At 40.5% G+C, this 26,392-nt stretch overlaps 1 protein-coding gene across 3 annotated transcripts in view; it reads right to left on the bottom strand.

Moving 5' to 3' along the window:
• The window catches only part of CHST9 (carbohydrate sulfotransferase 9), a 290,560-nt gene that overhangs the window by 218,198 nt on the left and 45,970 nt on the right, over positions 1-26,392 (bottom strand). For all 3 annotated transcript variants that reach the window (XM_060405211.1, XM_027960723.3, XM_042239686.2), the window contains exon 2: positions 24,415-24,625. In XM_060405211.1, coding sequence (XP_060261194.1) covers positions 24,415-24,535 — 121 coding nt within the window. In that variant the 5' untranslated portion in view covers positions 24,536-24,625. The remainder of the gene's footprint in view (positions 1-24,414; positions 24,626-26,392) is intronic.

Genomic DNA, 26,392 nt, shown 5'->3' with positions numbered 1-26,392 from the left:
TTGACAATTTATCAAATATTTAAAGCAGTTGACAAATTTGCCTACCTATTTAATACCGTATTTTCCATTAAATAACCTTTTTATTACCTATATCTTCCTCAAAATTCAAAAGGAAAAAATAATCCTGGGACTTTGGTTACACAAATATCACAGTAGATTATATATGTACATAAGTGGGTGGGTATATACTTGAAAACAAAGCTAAATAACTAGTGACTGGTGTGACTTTGTCGTTGTTCAGGTGCTAAGTCATGATGGATCCTTTGTGACCCCATGGACTGCAGCACGCCAGACTTTCCTTCACTATCTCCTGGAGTTTGCTCAAACTCAAATCCATTTAGTCAGTGATGCCATCAACCATCTCATCCTTTCTCGAACCCTTCTCCTCCTCCCCTCAATCTTAGGATTTTTTCCAGTGAGTCAGCTCGTGGCATCAAGTGGCCAAAGTATTGGAGCTTTAGCTTCAGCATCAGGCCTTCCAATGAATACTCATGGTATGGCTTAGAGATGACATTAAAAGGTAAGGAAGATTTCCGTGGGTGAGAAAAGCCTCTGGGAAGGAAAGGCAGAAGGTCCTTGGGGGAATGAAGGGTATGATGATTAGAAGAATAGTAGAGTGGTCTTGCTGGCTGCCGTCTATGGGGTTGCACAGAGTCGGACACGACTGAAGCGACTTAGCAGCAGCAGAGTGGTCTTGAAAGGTAGATAGTGGCTACATATTGAATTGCATTAAAACTTGCCTATGGAATCTTGAGTTCTAGTTCATAGGCAATGGAGAGTTATTGGAGTTTTGGGCAGTGGCATGAGAGGGACTTATTCTAGGAAGAGAAAGGAAGATAACCTTTGCAACAGTATTATAATTAGTCTAAGGAAAAAACAAAAACAAAATAGATATAGGACTTCCCTAGTGGCCCAGTGGTTAAGATTTCGCCTTCCAATGCAGGGGGTACAGGTTCGATTCCTGGTCAGGGATTCAAGATCCCACATGCCTCTCACCCAAAAAAACGAAATATAAAACAGAAGCAGTGTTGTAACAAATTCAATAAAGACTTTAAAAATGGTTCACATCAAAAAAACAAAGAAAAGAAAGAACAGATCTGCTCAGAGTCCCTCTGGCTGTGGGTCGCTCAGTTTCAGTTCACTGCATAGCAATGCAGCATGGGTACCATCCTGACCCCTGGTTTTTATTTATCAACAGCACAGAAGATTCATGTTGAGAATTTTCTAAGGACTCATTGTTTATGAGTCAATTTTGTCAGTTAAATGCTCACTAAAACATACAAGAAGAGAGCTATATAACAGATGTTGTAATTCTATAGCGGACAGGCAGGTTTCAGGAACAAGCTGGAGCTGGGATAAAAAGGTTGAACATTTCAGATTTACACTGTGCTTCTTAACCAAGTGTCTGCTGCTGCTCCAAAGAATAATTTTCTTTTTCAAGATAATGCTATTTTTTTTAATCAAGAATTATCTGAATAATTTGCGAAAAACTCAAGAGAGGAAGGAGTCATGAGAAGTGTAGAAAAAATTACGCCCTATTATTTATTTCTTATCCAATCAAACAGAAAAAGTCACTATTAATCATAAATGTGATGTAACATAGAGATATTACACTTATTAATGCACTTCTTATTGGGATATATGTCATTTTTTCACAATTCGGGTCTTTATAAGGTCCAAGGGAGCAAAAACTTTATTTCTCCCAGACAATTTTAAACTAAAACATCTTTACGTTATATCCTTTCTACATGAAACATTGATATTTATCATTCATGCATGCATGCTCAGTTGCTCAATTGTTTCTGACTCTTTATGACCCTATGGACTGTAGCCCACCTGGCTCCTCTGTCCCTTGGATTTCCCAGGCAAGAACACTGCAGTGGGTTGCCATTTCCTCCTCCAGGGGATCTTCCTGACTCAGGGACTGAACCTGTGTCTCCTGAATTGGCAGGTGGGTTCTTTACCACTGAGCTACCCGGGAAGGCCCTTTGCATTCATAGATATGCCAAAATATATGATAATTTTCAAGATGGTTATGGTATAATTATAGAGTAAGGAGATCAGAAGTCTTGAGTTGTATTCCTAATAAGATGCCAATAGTGTTTCTAGCAAATCCCAGTACACAGCAAGATTTATGTAGCAAATAAACAGAGCATGTGAAAGCAGATAATATCACAGTGTCAAGAATTCCTGCCCACACCAGGGACGGCCTCCGGCCACCTGGGAGCTCAATCTCATTAAGTCAGTCCTTAATCAAGGCACAACTATCTTTTTACAATTTTCTTTTCTCTTACAAGCCCATGGGATACAGCCTCCTGGTTCCTGGAATTTGATGTCCCTATTTACCCTGGCAAGTGTCATTTGTTCACAGTGTGAAGGAGCTGGATTATTCTAAATTTTGCTGAAAAGTTGCTCATTTTCACCTTGAATTTAGACAGCAAAATACTGAGTGATAGATCTCCTGCTCTGGACCAAGATAAGCATGGGCATGTGGCCACCGTGGAAGATGATGCAAAGCCTTCGACTAATCTGGCTGAGATCTGTATCTCATTTAATTGTTTGGTCCCAGGGTAGCACTGATGGCTTGCTGATTCCAACGGAGCTCGTGGCTGCATGTGCCGGCGGCTTCTCCAGAGCTGGACTCTAATTGGTGCTGACTCCAGGTGCCTCCCTTCCATCACTTTCTATCTGAATCAGTTCATCATCGCCACTTCATTTGTCTGACAGCGGCTCCTGGAGAATTCAAACATTGACTCTGACAACTTTTGTTTTCAACCTCAAGGCTGTGCCCTGGTTGCCTAGGGTGAATTTGACAATTTGATGTTTCTCTTCTTAATCAGGGAAGGCTCAGGACCGTAGACTCTGAGCCCTTGGCACCTGTGAGAGATGTTAGGGCTTCATGTCTTACCCATTAGTGGGAAGGGAAGCTCCCGACTGAGGAGAGACATGGGGTGGTTGAATTTTCTTTACTTAGGTGGAAGCCAAGTTGGGTAGTTTATTACCAGGGTCGTCTGGGAAGCAGACAGAGGAAGACAGAGCTCCTGCCTCAGGGTTTAGAGACATTAAAATAAATCCTGATTGCAAAAGTGTAAATGTTCAATGTAGAGTTTTATGGCCTAGTTTTTGGTTTGGATTGTTTCCTTTCTGCCATCTGAAAAAAGTTTTGTTGTGCTACTTTGCTCTTGTCCTTTACTGTGTAACTTTCTCCCACTTAGCCTGGGCTCTACTGTTTCTTCTTGCTTCACACCATGCGTCCGTCTGACATGTCCTCCCATTTGCACCTGATGTTTTCTTCCTACCTAAAATCCTTCTGTTCCCTTCACAGGTTTCAGGCTTTCTGACATTTCTGTATTAATTAGGCTACTTTGGGCTATAACTAACAGAAACGTCCAACTCGAGCTGGCCAAAACATTAAGATATTTATTTTCTCACATAACTGGAAGCTCAGGCCCCAGGCCAGGTACCATCTGGGCCATATGTCATCATGGACTGAAATTTCTTCCAGTTCCCTGCTCTGACCGTCACAGTCTTGGCATCCTGATTGAGGCGCGTGTTCCTCATGGTCACAGATGGTCACAGGATGGCCTCCACTGTTTCCAGGCTGCACATCCAGAAAAAGAATGTCTCTGGGGAAAAAGAGATGGGGCGGGGGGAGGCCCTGTTCATTCCCTATCTCACCTCTTCCAGTAGACATCCTTTCATGTTTTGGGGGCTACATTTAAATCATATGCCCATTCCATCACCCATGAACAACCAGTATAAGGGTGACCTTAGACTAGTGGTTCTCAAATTGTGGTCACAGGCTAGCAGCATCAACATCACCAAGGGATTTGCTGGAAATGCCAGTTCTCAAGCCCCACCCAAGGCATACAGGATAGGAATTCCTCAATCTGGGCTTTACCAGAACTTCACTGATTCTCATCCAAGTGCAAGTTTGATTTCTGCCACTCATCTGGGGTAGAGAGGATTTAGGAGTCCACTGCTACGACCTTTCCAGCATCTCTCGTGGAAGAGGACTGAGCTCCTGAAGTCATTGTTCTTTAAGAACTGGTTTGTTCCCAGGTGGCTCAGTGGTAAAGAATCTGCCTGACAATGTAGGAGAAGTGGGTTCAAGTCCTGGGTTGGGAAGATCCCCTGGAGAAGGAGATGGCAACCTACTCAAGTACTGTTGCCTGGGAAATCCCATGGACAGAGGAGCCGGGAGAGCTATATAGTCCATGAGGTCGCAAAAGAGTTGGACATGACCGAGTGACTAAACAGCAAAGTATAAATTTTGCATTTCTTCCGTTATATTTATCTCTAATTACATATTCTGTTCTCTTTAATGCTACTATAAGTGGAGTTCTTAATTCCACTTCAGATTGTTCACTGCTTGTATGGAAACACAAATTATTTTTGTATATTGACTGAATCCTAGAACCTTGCCAAACTCACTTAATTTTTTGGAGTGGATATCCATTCTTAAGATGGTGTCATCTGTAAATAGAGATACTTTTTTTTTTTCCCTTTCAAATCTGGATACCAAATTTCACTTTCCTCCAAACATTTCACATCCGATTCTGAAGACTTTTTAAAAATGACCAAAGGATAAGGGACATACTCAAATAATATGTGAAGAAATGCATGCTGTTTTCAAACTACTTGGATATTTAGAGTAGGAAAAATTTTATCTATCCTATGTCAGACCTTCTGCTAAGTGCTCCTACATTAATGTGTTTACACCAGCCTTGGAAGCAAGTATTAATAATCCATTTGATGGATGAGAAAACTGAGGTTGAGAGAGTCAACATCAGGGAGTTTGAAATCTGCACACAGAGAGGGGATCTGAACCTGAGCTGTCTAACTTCAAAGCCAGACTTAGAAACTCTTTCCAAGTAAAAGTACTCAACAAAATACCCTAGGAAGAGATTTAATTAAAAGGAAACAAAATAATAGCAACACCTGGAGATCGCAGTTGGCTGTGGAGAAAGCAACTGGCAAAGTCCCCAGAGTGCTGCTCAAATATGCACCACAGTTCCCGCTCACCACTGCCCTGGGCCACCTCCCCTCCTGGACTCCTTTCACTTAGCTCACCACTGCCCTGGGCCATCTCCCCTCCTAGACTCTAACTTAGCCATGCAAGATGCACCTCAGTTCTTCCCAAGGAGCCCTCAGTCTTGTCAGAACAGCCACTATTCCTCTGACGGTTCTGTCCCCCACTATCCACCCCACCCACATCAAAATCTCCAGGTTTATATAGTTTTCATTTCATAGTTTTCAATTGTAATGAAAAGGTTAATGATTTCTGTTGGATAATTAATGATGTGGATTAAGAGTTAGGTTTTATATACATTTACATGAATGTGCCATGATTTTGGTTGAACAATTTCCTTTTATCTTTTCATTTTAGAACCAAAATCTATGCCTATCAGCACTCAGACACTGTCATGAGTTCTTGAAAAGATCATAGACTCTGGGAATGGAGTTGATGAGAGTTGCCTTTGGATAAAATCCCAAACTCTATTTCATCTCCTCTTGGATCCAGAATTTCTAAGTGATTGACCCAACCCAACCAACTGCATCTACCTTCTTGTTTTAACTACCAATGTGCACTCATCACCTCATGGAGTTGACAAGACTAGAAGCACACGCAAAAAAGACCTGCTTTTCATTAAGTCATTCAGCCACATTACAGAGAAAGATATGCCATTCACTGAACGATCAGAAAATATTTTATGGTTCTAAGAATCTGGTTACCTTTGAGGGTTAGTCACTGAAGCAGGAATGGGAATCTTTTGGAATTCTGCTTGAGGCTTTTTGTTTTGTTTTGTGCTGGGTGCTAGTTAAGCGTGTGTGCACTTTGTAAAAATTCATCAAATGGTATGCTACTATCTGTACACTTTTTAATATGTTTGTTATACTCCAATAAAAGTTTACTTAAAAGTGTTTTTTTTTAAATTTTGAACTTAGTTTAAGAGCTCCCAGTAATCTGAGCATCCGGAATATGGGGGTCCCGGTTTGATGACTGCTGTAGTAAAGTCTCTTTAGGGACCACCTTCCTTGGTGGTCCAGAGGTTAAGAGTTCACCTTCCAGGGCAGGCGGTGCAGGTTTAATACATGGTGGAGGAGCTAAGATCTAAGATCCCACATGCCTCATGGCCAAAACCCCAGAACTTAAACAACAGAAGCAATATTGTAGCAAATCAATAAAGACTTTAAAAATGGCCCACATAAAAAATGTTTTTAAAAGTATTTTCCAGTGTAACGTTTTGTGAAAAAAGAAACAACAACAAAATCCTTGGAAGAGCATTCTATCCTCTCCCCTGTACTTAGCTCTTGGTTCTCTGGCTAATGGCCAGATTACTTGCCCCTTTCCTGTGGGTCCCCAGCTATTTTCACAGTCTAAGGCTCTGTTTACTTAAGTCTATACTTAGATTGCAGGTGATAATTGCTTCCTTATCAGTGTTTTTGCTATTTGCTCTCTAAGCCTGTTCTTAGGTTCTCTCCGCCTTTCTTCACTTGTTTCTCCTTTTAGAAATTCCATCCAGGGAGATGTCTCTTTAGGACTTATTCCAGGCATCACTGGTTGCTTAAAGGAGACTCCCTTTATACTCATTCAACAGATTTATCACATATTTAATATGTGATCAGGCACAGTACAGCATGCTGAGAATACAGAGGTAAATAATCAGATGTGGTCACTCATTTATAATTTAGTGGGAGAGAGCAGTACCAGACTACCAAAACAGTCACACGAGTAAATGAACAATTTCCAGTTATGGCAATTGCTCAAAGGAAAATTACAAAGTGCTGAAAGACAGTGTGTCAGGGAACCTAGTAAAGGTGGGTAGATCAGGGAAGGCCTCACGGAAGTGTTGATATTAAACCTGAGAACTGAAGCGTGAGTGGTAGTGAGCGGGGAAGACGGACAGCACTACTCCAAACAGAAAAAACAAACTTGAGAATCACTGTCAGGTTTTAAGCTTTACATTTCACCATAATAGGAAGGTTTGTTAGCCAAAAATAAAACATGTCTTTCCACTATAGCTGAAACAGATACAGAGGAAACAGATGCCTATATTAAGAGTAGATTTTGAGGGAATTCCTCGGTGGTTCAGGGATTATGAATCTGCCTTGCAATGTAGAGTACTTGGGTTTGATCATTGGTTGTAGAACTAAGATCCCACATGCTGCAGAGCAACTAAGCCCTTGTACCACAACCATTGTGCTTGAGAGCCTCAACTAGAGAGCCTGCGCACCTCATGCAAAGATTCCATGAGATGCAATGAAGATCCCACAGGCTGCAACTAAGACCCAACGTAACTAAACAAATAAATATGTAAGCGTAGATTTGGGAAAGGGGTAGGGGCTTCCATAATGGCTCAGCAGGTAAAGAATCTGTCTGCAATGCAGGAGACAAAGGAGACACTAATTTGATCCCTGGGTTGGGAAAATCCCCTGGAGGAGGGCATGGCAACCCACGCCAGTATTCTTGCCTGGAGAATCCCATGGACAGAGGAGCCTGATGGGTTCCAGTCCATGAAGTCAGAGTCGGCCATGGCTGAGTAACTAAGCACTACAGAGAAAGCAGTGGCTGAAGGAGAGATCAGAGTCAATACCACTCAGCCTCCTCCCGAATGCTCTCTTCTTGATCTAATAGGACCATTTTCATGACTAGGTTGCCACAAAGATTTTAAATATATTATTTTTTTCTTCATGTTCATTACTACTGCTTATCTCATAACTAAAATCCTCCGACCCCTGGCCATTCTGCTTCCTGCCTGCTCTCAGGATCTTGAGATCCTGGCTCTTAAGCCTGTCACTCATCAGAATCACTTTGGCCATTATAAACTGTAAGGTTCCCCCACCAAATTCCAGAACTACTGAACTGGGATGTCCCAGGGTGAGACTCAGGTAATCCACATTTTAACAAAAGGTGCTCCAGTGATTGTAATTTGAAAAAGGCTTGAGAAGCCCCAGTATACTACTAGCTGTGTGCCCATGGTCCAGTTACTTACCCTCTCTGTGCCTCAGTTGCCTCAACTGTAAACTGAGAATAATACTGGTATCTACCTCATGCAGTTATTATGAGTATAAAAAGTGGTAGAGAATCCTGACTTCGGGTAACATACCTGGATAAGACAGCCAATCACTGAAGGGAATGCCAGTTTAGGGACTTACACAACTCAGGACTGTCCCATAGACAGGAGGACTTCCACTGGATCATCTCTGGACATCACTTTGTGAGCGCCTTTAAGAGCTGGACAACTCCACCACTACAGAGTTGAAGGTGGTAGGATGAATATCAGCTACAGTTTAAAAATCTGCCTTCATGCCTTCTTCTGCAGTATGAGCTCCACAATCCCCACCTCCTTGATTGGCACAAAGCTGCCAATTATCAGACCATATTTTCTGTGAGCCAGGGGAAGGTTAGGTTGGCTGGTCTGAATATTTATGTCCATGGACACAGGAACTGTAGCAGAAGACATTGCAGGATGGATCAGTTCATTTTCAGTAACTGATGTGGACACCAGGGGAGCAAGCAGTCTCTTCTTTGAAACTGCAATCACTAAAGATAATAAAAGACTGGGATCTCCCATGGGTGTCTCTGCCATCAGACTCAGGCACCTGCTGAGGAAGCCACCGTGCACTGGAAAGCAAAGCCAAGAGAGGAAGCCAGAGATGGAGGGAGTCCTCACAAAGAACTTGTTGGAACTCTGGATCTTGCTAGTTCTGACACCACATGACTTACCAAGCCTGGGCAGAGACTAAGAAAGTCTCCTGTCCAATGTATCTATCTATTCGTCCACTGGTTTAACCTACATGGAGATGGATTTCTGTCACTTGAAACCCAGCATTCTGCACAATACCTTTTGGTGTTTTTCTGACGTATTTGTAGTCAATGTGGCTTCTTCCACAGTGCTGTGAAGTTCTGTTTGAGAAGGAAACCTAAGATTACCCCCAGCTAACAACCCAAAGAAGCAAGAGCAGGAGTCTAGATGGGAGATGAAGGCAGGACTGCTGTTGCTTCAGCTCTCTATTTTACAATTACTTAAGAGCAAACATCAAGGGCTTCCCAGGTGGCGCTAGTGGCAAAGAATCTGCCTGCAATGCAGGAGACCTAAGAGACACAGGTTCGATCCCAGGGTCAGGAAGATCCCCTGGAAAAGGAAATCCACCCCAGTATTCTTGCCTGGACAATTCCATGGGCAGAGGAGCCTGGTGGGCTACAGTGCATGTGGTCGCAAAAGAGTCAGACACAACTGAGTGACTGAGCATATACATAAACATACTTAAAATGAACTCAGATAAATTTCAAAGTTTAAAACTATTTCCTATCCTGCACTGCTCAGAAACTCTGTTATTGCCAAGATATAATCCCAGATAGAGTGGATTTGTCCCTTCCCTTAAACAAAACGACCTTAATAAAAATGCTATTCCTACAGCTTCAGTAAGAGTCTGTGTCTTACAGCAAAGCTTGGCAATATTGCATTCTATTGTGTGTAGAACCCTATTCAAAGCTACATCGAATACAAACTGGAATGGAGTTATAAACAGCATTAAAAGCTAATGAAAAATCACCTTTGTATTTGCAGAACAATAAAATAAGTAGGAAAGGAAATTAATTAGGTTAGGCTAGTTACAGTTAAGACAGGTAATTATTCTGAATTTGAAATTTAGATCATTCTCCCCTCTCCTTTCCATTACACTTACTACTGCATATTTGCATGTCAAGCTAGCCAGAACTCCAAAATAAGGAGGTTGGGACTGCAAGACAGAAGAAGAAAGAGGCAAATTTGACACACACGGAAGCAAAAGAGTGCAGGAAACATCGGCATTTATTGCACCATCTATCACTAAGGGTGTGCCGGAGTGCCACGCTATCTTTATTTGGTCATAGGATAGAAGATATGGACCCCACACATCTCCAGTGTGGCTCAAAGAAGAAAGTGCTGGAAGAAACGAGTTGTAAGCGAATGAAAACATCAGTGTTTTAGAGCTGAAAGGAAACTGGAACAGCAACTAGTATAACTCCCTGTGTTTTAGGTCAGGAGGCACATTTGGGTGGGCTGAGGACCCTGGTCAAGGCCACACAGCTACTCAGGTGGAGATTCCTCAGTGCTAATCAGTGGTTATTTCCCTCTCTAAGATATACATCTATTAGGAAAAAAACACCCAGATCAGAGAGTGTTCTTCCATTAGACATATTTCTCAGACTCTCTAACACAATTCTGTCAGACACTGAGTATGTCCATTCCACTTCTGCATCCTGGAATTGCAGAAAGGACCACAGGATGGGTTTGGGGATGACCCACATACTGTGAGATGGATCTGAGCTAACAACTCCAATTATCACCACCCCCAAAAGTCCCTGGTCTGGTGACAATGTTTGGGTCTCAGAAATTAGTGTCAATTCAGGGCCCTGGTCCCTGCACATGTGTGTTCAGCCATGTCCATCTCGTTGGGACCCCATGGACTGTAGCCCACCAGGCTCCTCAGTCCATGGGATTTTCCAGGCAAGAATACTACAGTGGGTTGCCATTTCCTACTTCAGGGGAATCTTCCCAACCTAGAAATCGAACCTGAGTCTCCTGCATTGCCAGGCGGGTTCTTTACCACTGAGCCACCTGGGAGGCCCTCCAATTCAGAGCCTATGTTCAGTAATTCCCCCAAAGACTAATCATTTCCTTTCCCTTAAATCATAGTCACCTGGGTAAAAGGCCATAGTATCCAGTGGCATCTTAATGAATCTTCTGACAGATTAATTAATACACATATTAATTAACACACATATTAATATATGTGTCTGTTTAAATGAAAATTTACATTTGTAAAAGATAGTCCTTCATACCATAGGGCATTGTGTCCTAGGTTTAGTTCATTTCTACAGAATCAGAAACAAAACAAGATGGGAAGTCTGGGGAGGGCAAGGAGGAAATGTCAAAAACAAGGGAAGATTTACTCATTTCTCCAGGACACCCTATTTAGTCCTCAGAACTGCTGGGGAGCAACTTGTCCCAAAGCAGACATAAATATTGTGGCAGGAGAAGAGGCCATTTTATGCACTGACATCCAGCGTGCAGTCCACTGGGGTATGAAAAGGTAGCCAGAACCTGGCAACAAGGCCACTCTCTGCAGCCCACCACCTCCATCCCTTCATGGATCGTAGCTTTGTCATGGCAAAGGGGCTTGCATAACTGGATGAAGCTATGAGCCAAGCCATGCAGGGCCACCCAAGACAGACAGGCCACAGTGAAGAGTTTCTGCAAATCACGGTTCAGTGGAGGAGACAATGGCAAACCACTCCATTACTCTTGCTGCGAGAACCCCATGAACAGAACGAAAAGGCAAAAAAGATATGACGCCTGAAGATGAGCCCCTTAGATCAGAAGGTGTCCAATATGTTACTGGGATGAGATGGTTAGATAGCATCACTGACTCAATGGACATGAATCTGAGCAAACCCCAGGAGATAGTGGAGGACAGAGGAGCCTGGTGTGCTGTAGTCCATGGAGTTACAAAGGGCCAGCTTAGCAACCCAACAACAGCATCTCCACAGCCACAGGAAACCTTGAGTCTGTGCGTTTCACACTGGGTCAGGCCAGTTGATACACTCTTCTGTCAAGTTTTTCATAGCCCCCCAACCCCCATCAAGAATCCTCCCTCCTCCCTGTAGTCCTTGGCTGTCCATGACTCTCACGAACATTCAGAGAATACAAAGGCAGATAGATAGATGCCCTTATGAAGTCCTATGAGCCTTGAAAGTGAAAGTCGCTCAGTTGTGTCTGACTCTTTGCGATCCCGGAATTCTCTTGGCCAGAATACTGGAGTGGGTAGCCTTTCCTTTCTCCAGTGGGTCTTCCCAACCCAGGAATCGAACTTACAAAGGAGGTTTCTGGAAGGAATGGCAACACATTTGTTTGAAGTTGATGTAATGAATTACATAGTAGTGCTCCTCACTGTATACCCCCAAAAATGTAACAACCGAAAGGGTCTTCAAAGTCAAAACTGCATAAATGAATATTTAAGAGTTCCAGATGCTAAAAATACACTTGAGATCTCATTTTCTTCTTAATCAGAAACTGCTTCGGGGAAGAAGGCTCTTTGCCTTCTGGAATCCAACATCGGCCAAGTTAACTTGGCATCTTGGCAAAAATCAAGGATAACCTGACTCTTGCCAATTGTAAACAGAGAGCATAGAATTTAAATGTAAGAGCTACAGAGGGGGAAAAAGCTGCCTACCTGTTGCTGTGAAATAAACAAGACTATTTAAATTTCACCAGGTATTGCCTTAGTAGAATTTGAATATGGTCAGATTTTTTTCTTTTTTTTTTTTTTTTTTCAAATGGACATCTGTCATTACAAACTCAATCAAGTTAATGTAAAAATATTTCAGAAGAATGAGAAACAGAATTAAAACCTATTAAACTTTTTCAATACTACTAGTTTTCCATTTAAGTGCATCACCATTTTTCCCATCTATTCTACATTGCTCATAACTCTTCACATTTCTACCAAAAAATGAGCATCTCACTTTTTGGATATGGGATTTCAGGTTGCAGTTATGTCATTTTCCCTAGCTCAGGGTTATTGGAACTTCCTTGGAGCCAAAGCAAACTCAGGAGTTTCTACTTAATTTTCTGCTAGTGGTTCAGTGAATGGACTTCTGATTTGTTGATTATGGAATCGCTTCTGGGGATGGATCTAAAATGCAGTCAGTGACCCTTAATGTCAATCATAAAATTCTGGGTCCAAAATTCTGTGGCAATTCCATTGTTTACAGTGTATTTCTGGCGGCACGATCATAAGCAGCCTGACTGCTTTATGGATTCATCTCTCTCCTGAGCAAACTCAAAAGAAGGCTTAGTAAAACCTACATTGGTTTATTGAGTGTATAAGAGCTGCCACTCTTGTCTTCTACTAGATATTCTTTGGCCTTATTCATCTGAGGGCTTCCCTGATGGCTCAGATGGTAGAGAATCTGCCCAAAATGCAGGAGACCCGGGTTCGATCCCTGGACCTGGAAGATCCCCTGGAGAAGGGAATGGCTACCCACTCCAGTATTCTGGCTTGGAGAACCCCATGGACAGTGGAGCCTGGTGCGCTATAGCCCATGGGGTTGCAAAGAGTTGGACATGAATGAGCAACTAATGCTTTCAATTTTTATGCATCTGAAAAGAATTCTAAAACTGAATTTTGAAAGTTGAAAATTAAAAGAGTTTCTTAATATGACTAAATATACCTTTCTTAGCTAATTATTTTGTGATGGGTCATGTAATCAACAGAAACCATGGAGACTATCTTATGATAAAAATCATTTGTATCTTAAAGTAATACTTTATAGTACAAGAAATGCAAGATTGTGTGAGCCTATTTTATATGAGCTCATAATTCATAATAAATTGGTTATAAAAGTAATCTGAAAGCTGTTCCCAGGACCATGAAATAGATAAATATTCATGTCTATTATTTTTCATTTGCAAACAACTATTAATTGTCACTTTACCCACACAGCACATAATAAGCATTCTGGAATTCTACATTTATCACTGTGATGTTTTTATTAAGAGTATGTTAAGGCATTTCCACACATACTCGACCACAGCACGGAAAGCTGGATATTTCGCCTCTGTTAGTGTGCCTACTTTGACTAATCAGCACCATTTTTGATGTCAATTTCTGGCCGTCTCAATTTTTAAAAAATTAATGGGGAAAATTCTCTCCCATCGAGAATCGTTACTAAATATGTAGCCAGCTGCCACCTACAGAACAGTCAAATATCACCTTCAAAGAAGAAAAAGGCAACTGGGCAGGGTGTATTTTGTTTGCTATATCTCTAAGATGGTCTTAACAAACAAGAAACTTGCAAAGATGCTGGCTGTCAATGTCACTGGTGGCAACGCTGCCTGCACAGTCTTCTTTTATTTTTTAAATTTTTTTATTTTGTATTGGAGTATAGCCAATTAACAATGTGGTGACAGTTTCAGGCAGACAGTAAAGAGACTCACTTAGCCATACATATACATGTACCCATTTTCCCGCAAACTCCCTTCTCATTATGGTAATATCTAGAGCAACCAAGCTCGCAAACACAGCTAGAAGGTTGGGGCCACACCAAAGACAGGTTGATATACTGTGAGTCCTGCAGAAACTGTCAGCTTTCTTGTCTCTGGAATCTCGCCCCCATTTCTTCCCATTGAGCTCTTTCCTGGGGTCTCTTGTGTTCCAGGCACAATGGGTCCTGACCCTCAATGAGGCTGCCAGTTGGGGAGACAGGCATGAAAGCAAATGTTTACAACTCAGGCTGAGTCAAGCCACGGGAAATGGAGTTAAAAGCTTGAGAATAGGAAGGGGGCACTAGTGATGAGTTCTGTCTGCTGCATTAGCACAGAACCATTTAATCCTATGTATATATATAGAACTTTCAATCCTATGTGTATATATAAAGCTCAGTATAAAAGGACAGAAGCTGTTTAGAGGGTTTCAGCTTCTGAGCTGGCACTAATGGTAAAGAATCCTCCTGCCAATGCAAGAGACATAAGAGGAACAGGTTTGGTCCCTGGATCCAGAAGATCCCCTGGAGGAGGGCATGGGAACCCACTCCAGTATTCTTGCCTGAAGAATCTCATGAACAGAGGAGCCTCGTGGGCTATGGCCCATAAGGTTGCAAAGAGCTGGACATGACTGGAGCGACTAAGCACTTAAAAAGCAGCATGAAATGGGACCCTCCTACAAATCAGTGGAGCATTAGTGAATATTACAATGCAAAGCATAACTTTGTGAACCCCAATGTAATGAGAAAGTTTGGAAAAGCCGTTTCAGTAGTCAGAAAAAAGAAGTCTTATCTGAAATTTTCTTTCGTGATGACAGTAAAGCTTTCCCAAAGTACAGCTGTCTTTAATCCCCATTCTGGGGTAGCCTTGAGCGTCTTTCCAAGGAGACTGCCCAACAAAATCTTCTATTCTTTAACACTGAAGACCCCACCACTCCCACCCTCATCCAACTCCTCACCCCAGGTTTGGTTAAACTGATACATAAACCTCCGATGGTGGTGGTGGTGTAGTTGCTAAGTCATGTACAACTCTTGCGACCCCGTGGACTGTAACTTGCCAGGCTTCTCTGTCCATGGGATTTCCCAGGCAAGAACACTGCAGTGGGTTGCCATTTCCTTCTCCAGATAGATAAACCTCTACCTCTGGCTATTCTGCTAATTACTCACTGTTGAGTACTCCCACACACATAATAAACTTTTTTCCTATTAAAAAAAAACAAAAACAAAAACAAAAAACCTCAGTATAAGTTTTGGCAATCTGTGACTCAGGGAAACGGAACACTTAGTGAAAAACAAGGTTCTTCTTTTATTTAAAACACTCCATGTTTTCTTTTCACATTTTATTCCTCTTTAATCTGTGATGATCATGAAATTTCCTACCAAACCTCTTGGATGCTTCATGTATTCTCGAAAGGCATGTTCCCAGAGACCTTGGTTCTGTACTCTTGAACTTTCTTTTGAAGTCTGTGGCTTTTACAACAGTCAGTTCTTCTCTGTGCAGATTTTTCAACTGGAGAACAGAAAACTGTACCTTTCGCTCTCCCTTCATAGACTATATATGTATAAACGATATATATAAACAGAACATATACTATATGTTCCTGGTGATGCATCTGGTTGCTAGACTTCGAGCTTGGATTTGAGGATTCCTGTGTTCAAGTCGCTTTAGGAAACAAACCAAACACGTGAAGCGTCCTCAATCCTCTTCTATCTCAAGGGGAAGAAGAAGAGTATTGGGCAAACAATAGGAAGTTATCAGGCATCATGTTTTAGTGCCAGGTTTGTTGCTTCCTGAATATGCAAATGTAAGCCTCTTGGTTGCTCCTCTGTAAAAGGAGGAAGCTGGGACTAGATGATGCTTCGGTTTTTGAAATTTATTTTTATGGGGAAAACTAGACAGTCTGAACTAGCTGGTATTACATACTGAACCAATAACCCTAACAGGAGCTAACCTGCCTGTCACCATGACTTATTTAGTGAGTGAGGTCTTTGCACTCATAATCAAAGTCCACACCAATGACTGGTAGTTATCTGAATTGATTCTCAATGAACTGCTAACCACCCTATTGATATTTACCAATAAAGCAAGCAGCCCTGTATCTGCAGGTTCGATGTTTTATATTTGTATCTTTCCATTCAAAATTCTGAATGGAAATCTGTGTGCTCAACTAACATTTCTGTATCTATTTAATGTACTAGGAGTATCATTAAATATCTGTAGTGTTTTAAGAAGTCCTAATTTTGATTTGCAAAAGCTGAAAAGAAGATATAAAGTAAAAGAATCTTAAAGACGATATTATGTGAACAGAGAAACCTGGCAGGCCACAGTCCATGGGGTCAAAAGAGTCAGACACAACTTAATGACTAAACCACCAACCACTCAGCCACCTGTAATTTGCTTCTCCCTGTGGACTTTGTCTTAACTCTCTTCCCCGCCTTCTGAGTCTCCTGTCTTCCTGTGAGCTGCCTCCTGCATTTGCCCCATATCCCAGAAGCCACTCTACTAGAAATTAAGAAGTAATTGTCAGAATTGCTTAAAATCTGCAGAATTTGAATAATATTCAGTGGCTAAGGTTTGCTACAGAGTTGATCCAATCAAAGTAGATTTTTATAAAATCTAGTAATGATAGCTGGGATAATAAGAATAAACATGGAACTTGGAGGGTGCTAGGGGTATATAATAGAGTGAAAATTGACATCAGAATCTGAAAGTGGGTGACAGGCAGGTGAATGAACATCAGTGACCAACATACAAGTTCCCTGCCATTGGGAACAGAGGTAGAGCATATGCAAATAGATAAAAAAGAATGCTTACAGCTAGAATAAGCGTCATGAAATAAGTTTTAAGAAGTAATAAACAGGTACTGGGAGATATACCATCAGAGTATACCAACTTTATATAGGATGTTGAGAAAAGGTGATATTTAAGCTATACTGTGAAGGATAAGGAAAAGCCAGTAACGGAAACAGTGAAGGAAAACACATTCTAGGAAAAGAGAAGTGCTAACTAAAAGGGCCTGAGATGGGAAAAATCATATAAAAGGAAGATGGGATATGGAAGTGTCCAAAGGGGAGCTGCGGGAGCAGATATTCATTTGATAAATCAGAGGAAGTAATTCAAACAAGTGACTTTTAAAAGAAATGAGATTTTATTTTCCCGAGGATATGATTGACAGTAAGCATAATGTCCTTCCAAGTTATAAGTGGCTTTGCTTCAGGTCAGGTATAAAAAGATCCCCTGAGAGAAAATAGAATTTCAATACAGCAACATCAAAATCAGGAAGAACAGCATGATTCTGAAGGAAAAGAATATACTTTCTCATCAGAGAGGTGCAACAGAAAAGAATTATACCAATCTAGTCTAAAAGTAAAACTTCATATGCCACAAAATATATTTAGTTTGAAAAAAAGCAATACAGAATCTTGTTAGAAATACCAAAGCATAGAGGCCTGTTTGCCTTTAAGGTCCTGCATCAGTTAACTGTCTGAGAAAAAAGAATAAGGTGGCTTTGCTTTGCCTAAAATCAGAAGCTTATAGCTACTAACTATAAAGTTTTCATACCAACAAAGAAGTGTTAAAATATAACCTGGGGCTACCGATATTAACTGTACTTTTGCAAAACAAAAAATTAAAAGTAGCCATGTACAGCATGGAAGATTGAGTAAAATCTTGACTTACAGAAAGGTCACATCGTTGACCAAAATGAACATACACTTTAGACCAATCATGTTCAAGATTGGAGTCTTACAGAGCCTGGATTGGTGGTAATGAGTTTTGCAAAGGTGAGATTATAGCTATGTGATTCTTTTATATCCTAGGTATGATAATTTACAGCTAAACAATTGACCTTACATGTTAATGCTGAATTTTCAACTAAATTCAGATGTCAGTATTTAGTGTAAATTAGAAAGAAACTAGTAGAAAAAATGTCATTAAAGGTATGAAAGTCAAACAAGTTTTTGTTTAAGGTAAACATTTAAAAATATTATCAATTAAGAGCTAAACATTATTGGTCCTGCCGAAAACAAGCAATCTTGAAAAGAAAGCTGGAAAACTATATTACAAGGTTATAGTGACTAAAACAGTACAGTGCTAGCATAAAAATAGACACAGAGATCAAAGAAAGAGAATAGAGAGCTCAGAAATAAACACCCAAATAGATGGTCAATTTATGACAAAGGGTCTGAGACTATACAATGGGGAGAGCACAGTCTCTTCACTAAATGGTGTTGGGGAAACTGGTCAGTGACACGCAAAAGAATGAAGCTGGACCACTATTTTATACCCTACACAAAAATTTACTCAAATGGATGAAAGACTTGAACGGAACACCTGAAATCGTAAAACTCTTGGACGAAAACAGGCTGTAAGGTCTCTGACCTTGTAGATAATTTTTTGAATCTGTCTTCAAAAGCAAAAACAAACAGGTTGAACTATATCAAACTAAAAAGCTTTCGTATGGCAAAAGAAACCATCAACAAATCAAAAGGAAACCTGCTGAACAGAAGAAAATATTTGTAAACCAAAACCAAAATATATAAACAACTCATACAATGCGATACAACCTCAAATAATTTGATTTTTTTTAAAATACAAAATCTGAACAAATATTTTTCCAAAGAAGACATGCAGATGGCCAAAGGGGCATGAAAAGAGGTTCTGTGTCCTTCATCATCAGGAAAATGCAAATCAACACCACAATGAGATATTGCTTCACACTTGTTAAAATGGCTATCATCAAAAAGACTAGAAATAAGTGTTGGGGAGGATGTGGAGAAAAGGAAACCCTTGTGTACTGTTGGTGGGCATGTAAATTGGTGCAGTCACTTTTGGTAAATAGTATGAAGGTTCCTCAAAAAATTAAAAGTAAGACTACCATATGATCCCATGTTTCTACTTCTGAGTTTTTATCTGGGGAAAATGAAAACACTAACTTGAAAAGACATATGAACTCCTATGTTCATTGCAGCACTATTTACAGTACCAAAGTCACAGACACTCATATTTATGGGCATATATTCAATGGAATAGGCTTCCCTCATAGCTCATTCAGTAAAGACTCCACCTTCAATGCAGGAGACCCCGGTTTGATTCCTGGGTGAGGAAGATCCCCTGGAGAAGGAAATGGCAACCCACTCCAGTATTCTTACCTGGAGAATCCCACGGACAAAGGAGCCTGGTGGGCTACAGTTCATGGGATCGCAAGAGTTGAACACGACTTAGCAACTAAAGTGCCACCATACAACCCTTTGGCCACCTGATGCGAAGAGCTGACTCACTGGAAAAGACCCCTGATTCCAGGAAATATTGAGGGCAAGAGGAGAAGGGGGTGATGGGATGAGATGGTTAGATGCCATCCCTGACTTAATGGACATGAGTTTGAGGAAACTCAGGGAGACAGTGAAGGACAGGGAAGCCTGATGTGCTGTAGCCCATGGGGTCACAAAGAGTCACATAACTTAACAACAGCAAACAACTGACAGGTGAGAGCTAGGAGAAGAACGTTCCAGATCTGAGAATTGATTTGGTAGAGAAATTGTGATGAAGCCAGAAACACTGGCCAGGGAATTAACGTGAGGCTGTGGAGCAGGAGTTGGCCCCACCCACGGTTTTGCAAGCTCCAGGGAGAAGTTTTTGCTAAAGGGACAGAGCTATCACCGAAAAGTTTTAAACACGGGAGTGTCATCATCAGATTTATTATTTAAAAAACAGGTGGTGAGGATTAAAGGTTGATCTTTAAATTGTTTCTAAAGCTGGCATTCTGATTCTGCAATGATGGGGTCCTTCACTCTCTCTTATTACACATACAAAACAATTACGCACCACACCTTTTGTTACTTGTTGTGCTTAGCAGTAACAGTCTACCTAGAGAAAGAGAACCAGATTGTAAATTTCAACAGGGGTTGGAGGGAAGAAAACAAGCCATTGTTGTGATTTCTCCTGAAATGGCCCTCCTGGCTATTGCATCTTAAACTGGCATGTATCCTTTCGGATCTGGTCCTCTGCTGACCCTGCTCCTAACTTGACACTGCTCCTTCTAAGACTTTTATCTGCTCAGCAGTTCCATTACTGACAATTGATTGGGCTCTTTCTCCTGGTCCTAACTCATTACTTTGCCTCATAAAGAAGGGCCAGACTCCTTCCTGTCAAAATCAACTGTCCTTTTGTATCAAAGCCTTGGCCTGGACTCAAGACCATTTTCTCCCTTACAATCCAAGAGACTATAGTCTCCTTGAGAACAGGGGTTATATCTGCTTCTCAATTACATCTCCCTGTTTTCATCACAGGGCTTGGCACCTCCCATTGTTACATCTTCAATAAACGCTGTTGAATGAATGAATGCCCTGACCTTGGGCAGCCTGTACGATCTGAGATCCCCTTGGACCAGAATTCTCCTGTCTGCCACTCATCACTCTCCTTCCACCGTGTACATTGAGAAGCATGATGGCTCTGTGCCAGTTAGACTCTCCCAACTATTTTAACCAGTGGTAAAACTGAGCCTTTTTTTCTTATCCTAATCATTTAAGGCACAAGCTTGGGATTGTTTTCCTGAATCGTGGCTGAGTTTAACTTGGATAATTCAGAAAAAAAAAACAAAAAACCAAGTCTGTAGATGCTCTGCATCATTGCCAGGATATTAATAGTAATAAAGCTCACATTCATTGGCCTCACTGCTTGCCAGGCACCATGCTAACTAACTGCTTTGTAGACACTGTCTCCTTTGATCCTCACTGCAACCCTACAGGGGAAAGATTATTACCCCCATTTTACAGATGAGAAAATCAAGGCTAGAGTCACAGAGCTAACAAGGAGATGTGAGATTTTCAAAATTCCCCTGAATGTAAAACTTGTACTCTTTAACAGTTAGGGGGAAAATGTACAAAATAAAACTGTTAATAATACATCCACATACTGAAAATTAACACAGAGAAATGTATAAATTAGTTGATAATGGTACTGAAAAATGAATGTTTATATGAAACTCTTTGTTGTATAATTGGATAGATTCTAATTTCTCTGTCACACATTTTTTCTCTTTGCCTCCAAAATATCTATCTATTTATAATCTTCTACTAGTACATAGAGCACATTTGAGATTTTCTCATAATCTTCAAGCATTTTATTTTAATAAAAGCAGCCTAGGAAAACTAGGAAGGCAAGAAAACAGTCGTGTCTTACCGGATTTTAAAAGCCTCAAAAGAAAAAGTGTATGAAAAGAACCTAAGAGCTCTTATGGTACAACTGAAATGTACATGAGATCAAACCATCCAGAGCTTTAAAATCTGCTCTGCTTACAGAGGAGCAGACATCTTCCAAAGTGCTGTGAGTGAGTTTTAAAGTGTACAGAACTCAGATTTCTCTTTCCCATCAAAGCACACATTCATGTACTTTCTGACGTAAAGAGACTGCCTTAAAAAAATGAGTGATCTTCCTCTCAAACCAGGGCTCTGTAAGAACTTAGAGGGGTGGGAAGGGGTGGGGGATGAGAGAGAGGTTTCAGGAGGGAGGGGATATATGTCTACCTATGACTGGATGTATGGCAGAAACTAATGCAATATTGTAAAGCAATTATCCTTCAATTAAAAAGAAATAAAACATTTTTAAAAATGTGTGACGTTCCTGATGTTATCTGAAACACATATAAAATACACAGCAAACTGTCTACCTAGAAAACAACAGAATTATAACCTAGGGACTACCCTAGTGTAAGGCAAAACTCCAGATGAAGTCTTACTGAAGAATAATAAAACATTTCTTCAGTAAAATAGTTATCTAAAGGAATCCTGGTTCTAATGTTCATACTCACTGTCATGGGTAGATTGTGAAATATGTAATTCACTTGGGATATATTGAGAATAAGAGAAAGTACTTCTAGCAAATCACAAGCAAAATTTAAGAGAATAAATGGGAAATGTTTTAGTAGCTTATTTTCACTGGGGAAACTAATTTCCCAACTTGAAAAATTTATGAAGTCAAGAAAAATTTTTATAATTTTTAAAAGAATCTAACTTGTAGACGAGAGTACCCTCTATGAATTTATAAATATAGCTTAGATTTACCAAGTCAGTGATTTTAAAACATAGCATCACTGATGTATCATATATATATATTCATCTTTTTTTTTTTAATTAGGCAGTTCTTTTAGGACTTAAAAGGCACAAGAGAACCTGGGCATGGATCATACTTTGAAGATGCTTGGCTCTGTAACTCGGAGAAGGCAATGGCAACCCACTCCAGTACTCTTGCCTAGAGAATCCCATGGATAGAGGAACTTGGTAGGCTACAGTCCATGGGGTCGCTAAGAGTCGGACATGACTGAGTGACTTCACTTTCACGCACTGGAGAAGGAAATGGCAACCCACTCCAGTATTCTTGCCTGGAGAATCCCAGGGACAGAGGAGCCTGTTGGGCTGCCGTCTATGGGGTGGCACAGAGTCAGACACGACTGACGCGACTTAGCAGCAGCTCTGTATCTATGGGCATGTCATTTAAATGTTTCAGTTTAAAGTCTCAGCTCCTTCATCTGTGCTCAAGGGGGTAATATTATTCACATTCACAGAAGCGGTGTGTAGGATAGAGGCATGGATTTTGGAGAGGCACAACCTGGGTTGGAATCCTAGCTTTTCCTTTGCATCTCAGCATTCACATGTGGGGCCTTGAATACCTGCCTGAGCCTTAGCTTCCTCATCTACAAACTCAGAATATCATGTCCAGTGAGATATCAATAGGATAAGGGAAAACCTCTAGCACATACTAAGTTTTCAGTAAATTGTAGCTATTGATGTTCCTGGATAAGTTTTGTAAATTGCACCGTACATATCATGTTATTATACAACTAGACTTTTTTTCAGATGTTAGGTAGATTCTTACTGACAGACTAAATCATAACATTTCTCCATTAGTCTGTATATATGAATATATTTTCTTTTACGAATTGGAGCTTTGTTGTGACACTCTTCTCGAGAACTTCATTATGAGACTATGATATTAACAAACCTAATAATGAAATTGCTGCTTCTTCCTCCATTGCTGCATTCCAGCCTACAGTCAGCAATGAGTTTTAATTCACTCATTCAACAAACACCTACTCAAGGCTTACTATGTGATAATATCCATGCTAGAATTATATTGCCAAAGGAATTTAGCCTATTTATTTTGTCACAGATGGTTTCATTCAATATTAAGTTATTATGATAAAATATTGCAGTAATATAGAAAACAGAAATATTTTAATGTCTACAATGGGAATTAAAAATAAGTTTTGACAATATGTTACATGTTCTCTAGAAAATTACATGCAAACTCTTTTCACAAGAGTTACCCTAGAAATAAATAATTTCAAAGTGTCTATGAAGCTAAACCAAAGAAAGGAATTTTAAAATGGAAACACTTTTACAATTACCATTATTTATGACTTAGTATGGAGTTATCTTTCAGAGCAGATTCTTAAGGGCTTTATATCAAGAATGATTTTCAAATGAGCCACAATTGGAAACAATTAAGGAATTGTTCTGCTTTTACTTTATTTTTGTTAACTGTCATAGGTCATAGGCTATTTCTACCAATGGAAAACAACCAAATTTCACAACACCTACGTGTATATATTTCTATGGTGTTCTAAAACATTTCCTTGCATCATTATAAAAATAATCCATTGTAACACTAATCGAGTGCCTCCAAAGTGTAGCAAAGTACAAACTGAATAATCAATGTATTAATACAAAGTGAGTATAATACTAGCAATCAACTATGGCTTGTGGACCAAATGCGGCCTACCACCTGGTTTTATAAATAAAGTTTTATTGCAACAAAGCTTGATCCATTTGTTTACATAACAATACTTGGCTGCTTTTGTGATCTACTGGTTGTAGATAAAGACAACTGTATAGAGACAATATAGCCTGCAAAACCTAAAATACTTTCTGTATTTTTACTGAGAAGGTTTGCCAACCCTCGCTTTATAATAAAAGTATGAAAGAATTTCTACACCAACTGGAGTATTAACGTAAAAATTTTAAAGGAATTAAGGGAGAGAGTTTGCTGTATACTCAGCTCTTATTAGGCTTGTGCTCAATGCTTAGTAGACACATCAAAGGTAGGATAAGTGAGTAGAAGAATTCTCTACAAGCAGTCCTTGCTGAAAGGGCTATCAAACCACTGGCCCAAGACAATAAAAATTCCAAGAATGGTCCCAAGGGACCGAGTAAATGCTCACCAGAAATGTATAACCATGCTTTCTTTGGGGAGCTGGAGGTTTTGTGTCCAGTGTTTTGTGTTGCTGGAAATCTTGTGACTTTGTATATATTTACAAATACCACAACTTATTTACCTGAAAGCGACCATTATAATTAAAAATAGGGGGAAAAAAGTTGAGTTTTACCTGGGTGTTGTTCTTCAATGCAAACTTGCAAGTACATGAAGAGGAGTAGCCCTGCTACGCCAAACAGCAGCACTGACAGGAAGACTTGTTTGGGGTTCATGACCAGTTCAGAGGGTTGCATCTCTCCTTACTTCTGAAGACCACATGGTTGGGTTTTCCACAGAGCTTCGATCCTTCCTTTTTCCCTTAAGCGCTCATTCCACAAAGTAACCTAGAATTTTAAAAAATCCACACTGTAGCTTGCTGATGACATTTCTTCCCAAATATGGTATAAATATGCACTATATAATGATTTCCCAGGTGGCTCAGTAGGAAAGAATCTGCCTGCAATGCAGGAGACCCAGGTTTAATTCCTGGGTTGGGAAGATCCCCTCGAGAAGGAAATGGCAACCCACTCCAGTATTCTTGCCTGGGAAATCCCATGGACAGAGGAGCCTGGTGGGCTACAGTCCATGGGGTTGCAAAGAATCAGACATGGCTGAGTGACTAAAACGTTCACTTTCATGCGTATATAACTGAGAATTTCCATGAACTTTAATAACACTCCGAAGACAGGAAAGACTATAGTTGATGTCCCTAGAATGGCAATTTTCTGTTTCAACTTTTATCTTATCTAAGTAATGTGCTGTGTTGTGGTTAGTCACTCAGTCGTGTCCAACTCTTTGTGACCCCATGATTGTAGCCCACCAGGCTCCTCTGTCCATGGGGATTCTCCAGGCAACAATACTGGAGTCATTCCCTCCTCCAGGGGATCTTCCCAACTCAGGAATCGAACCAGGGTCTCTTGCATTGCAGGCGGATTCTTTACCAGCTGAGCTACCAGGGAAGTCCCAAGTAACTTGCTATTCTACAGTTAATAAGTAACAGTCTAACATTTAATTAGGAGAAGCATACCAGACTTCAGGTTATCTTAAAATGTTTGTGAGTGGAAAGAAGACTCTCAGAATAGATTTTTGAAAAAGGGATTTTGAAAAACACATTCCTAGAATGAAGGGGAAAAACATCACTTCATGTCTTAAAAAATATGTAGAACTCAAAAATGAAAGGTTCAATCATCATTTCTCTCCATTTTAGAAGTTAAGAGTCTCTGGACGTCCCTGGTGGCTCAGTGGCTAAGAATCCGTTTGTCAATTCTGGGGACCTGGGTTCGATCCCTGGTCTGGGAAGATTCCACATGACTCGGAGCAACGAAGGCTATGAGCCGCAGCTACTGCAGCCCACCCACCCTAGAGTCCGTGCTTGGAAACAAGAGAAGTCACCACAATGAGAAGCCAGCGCAGTGCAATGAAGAGTCACCTCCACTTGCTGCTACTAGAGAAAGCCAATGCAAAGCAACAAAGACCGAGCGCAGCCACAACTAAATAAATAAAAGAAACAGCATGTCTTCCAATGCTTCTTTTAAAAACAAAACGGTCAGAGTCTCCTATTTAAAGAGTACACTTAACATCCCTCAAAAGGCCTAAGAGGAAAAATATGAAGAGTTCACAGTTCCATGGCCTCTCCCTCAACTACACAGGAATAGAGAAGTTTACCTTAGATTACAGAAATCTACCTCAGTGATAAAAGGTTACTAAAGAAATATTGCAATGACATTATTTTAAGAACTATCTTAGTGGAATCCTAACTTTTTAGCTTTTCTTTTTTAAAGCTCCATCCACTTTTGAGAAGGTGATGAAAATATAAATCTCCTCCTTGGAAAAATAAAGACATAAAGTCTTGGGTCAAATATCAGTATGTTTACAGACCCTTACTGGAACTCAAGTTAAGAAGCCCTACTCCCTATGAACAGCCATACAAATTTGCAGTAGCTTGCATGGTGAGCTCAGGTAATTAGCACCCCATCTAATGAGGCCAAGGTCATGGCATTGTGTCTAAGGCTGGTCAAAGACCTTGGCTCCGTTCCTTGGCCACGTACCACATCTCGTCTTTGGATGAGCTGAATTAATGGTTTCTTAGCGTGAGGACATCACACACTGCT

Source organism: Ovis aries, chromosome 23 (genome assembly GCF_016772045.2).
Source record: "Ovis aries strain OAR_USU_Benz2616 breed Rambouillet chromosome 23, ARS-UI_Ramb_v3.0, whole genome shotgun sequence".
NCBI lineage: Eukaryota > Metazoa > Chordata > Mammalia > Artiodactyla > Bovidae > Ovis > Ovis aries.
Note: the sequence above shows the minus strand (reverse complement) of the source record. Positions and strands in the feature narration are given on the sequence as shown.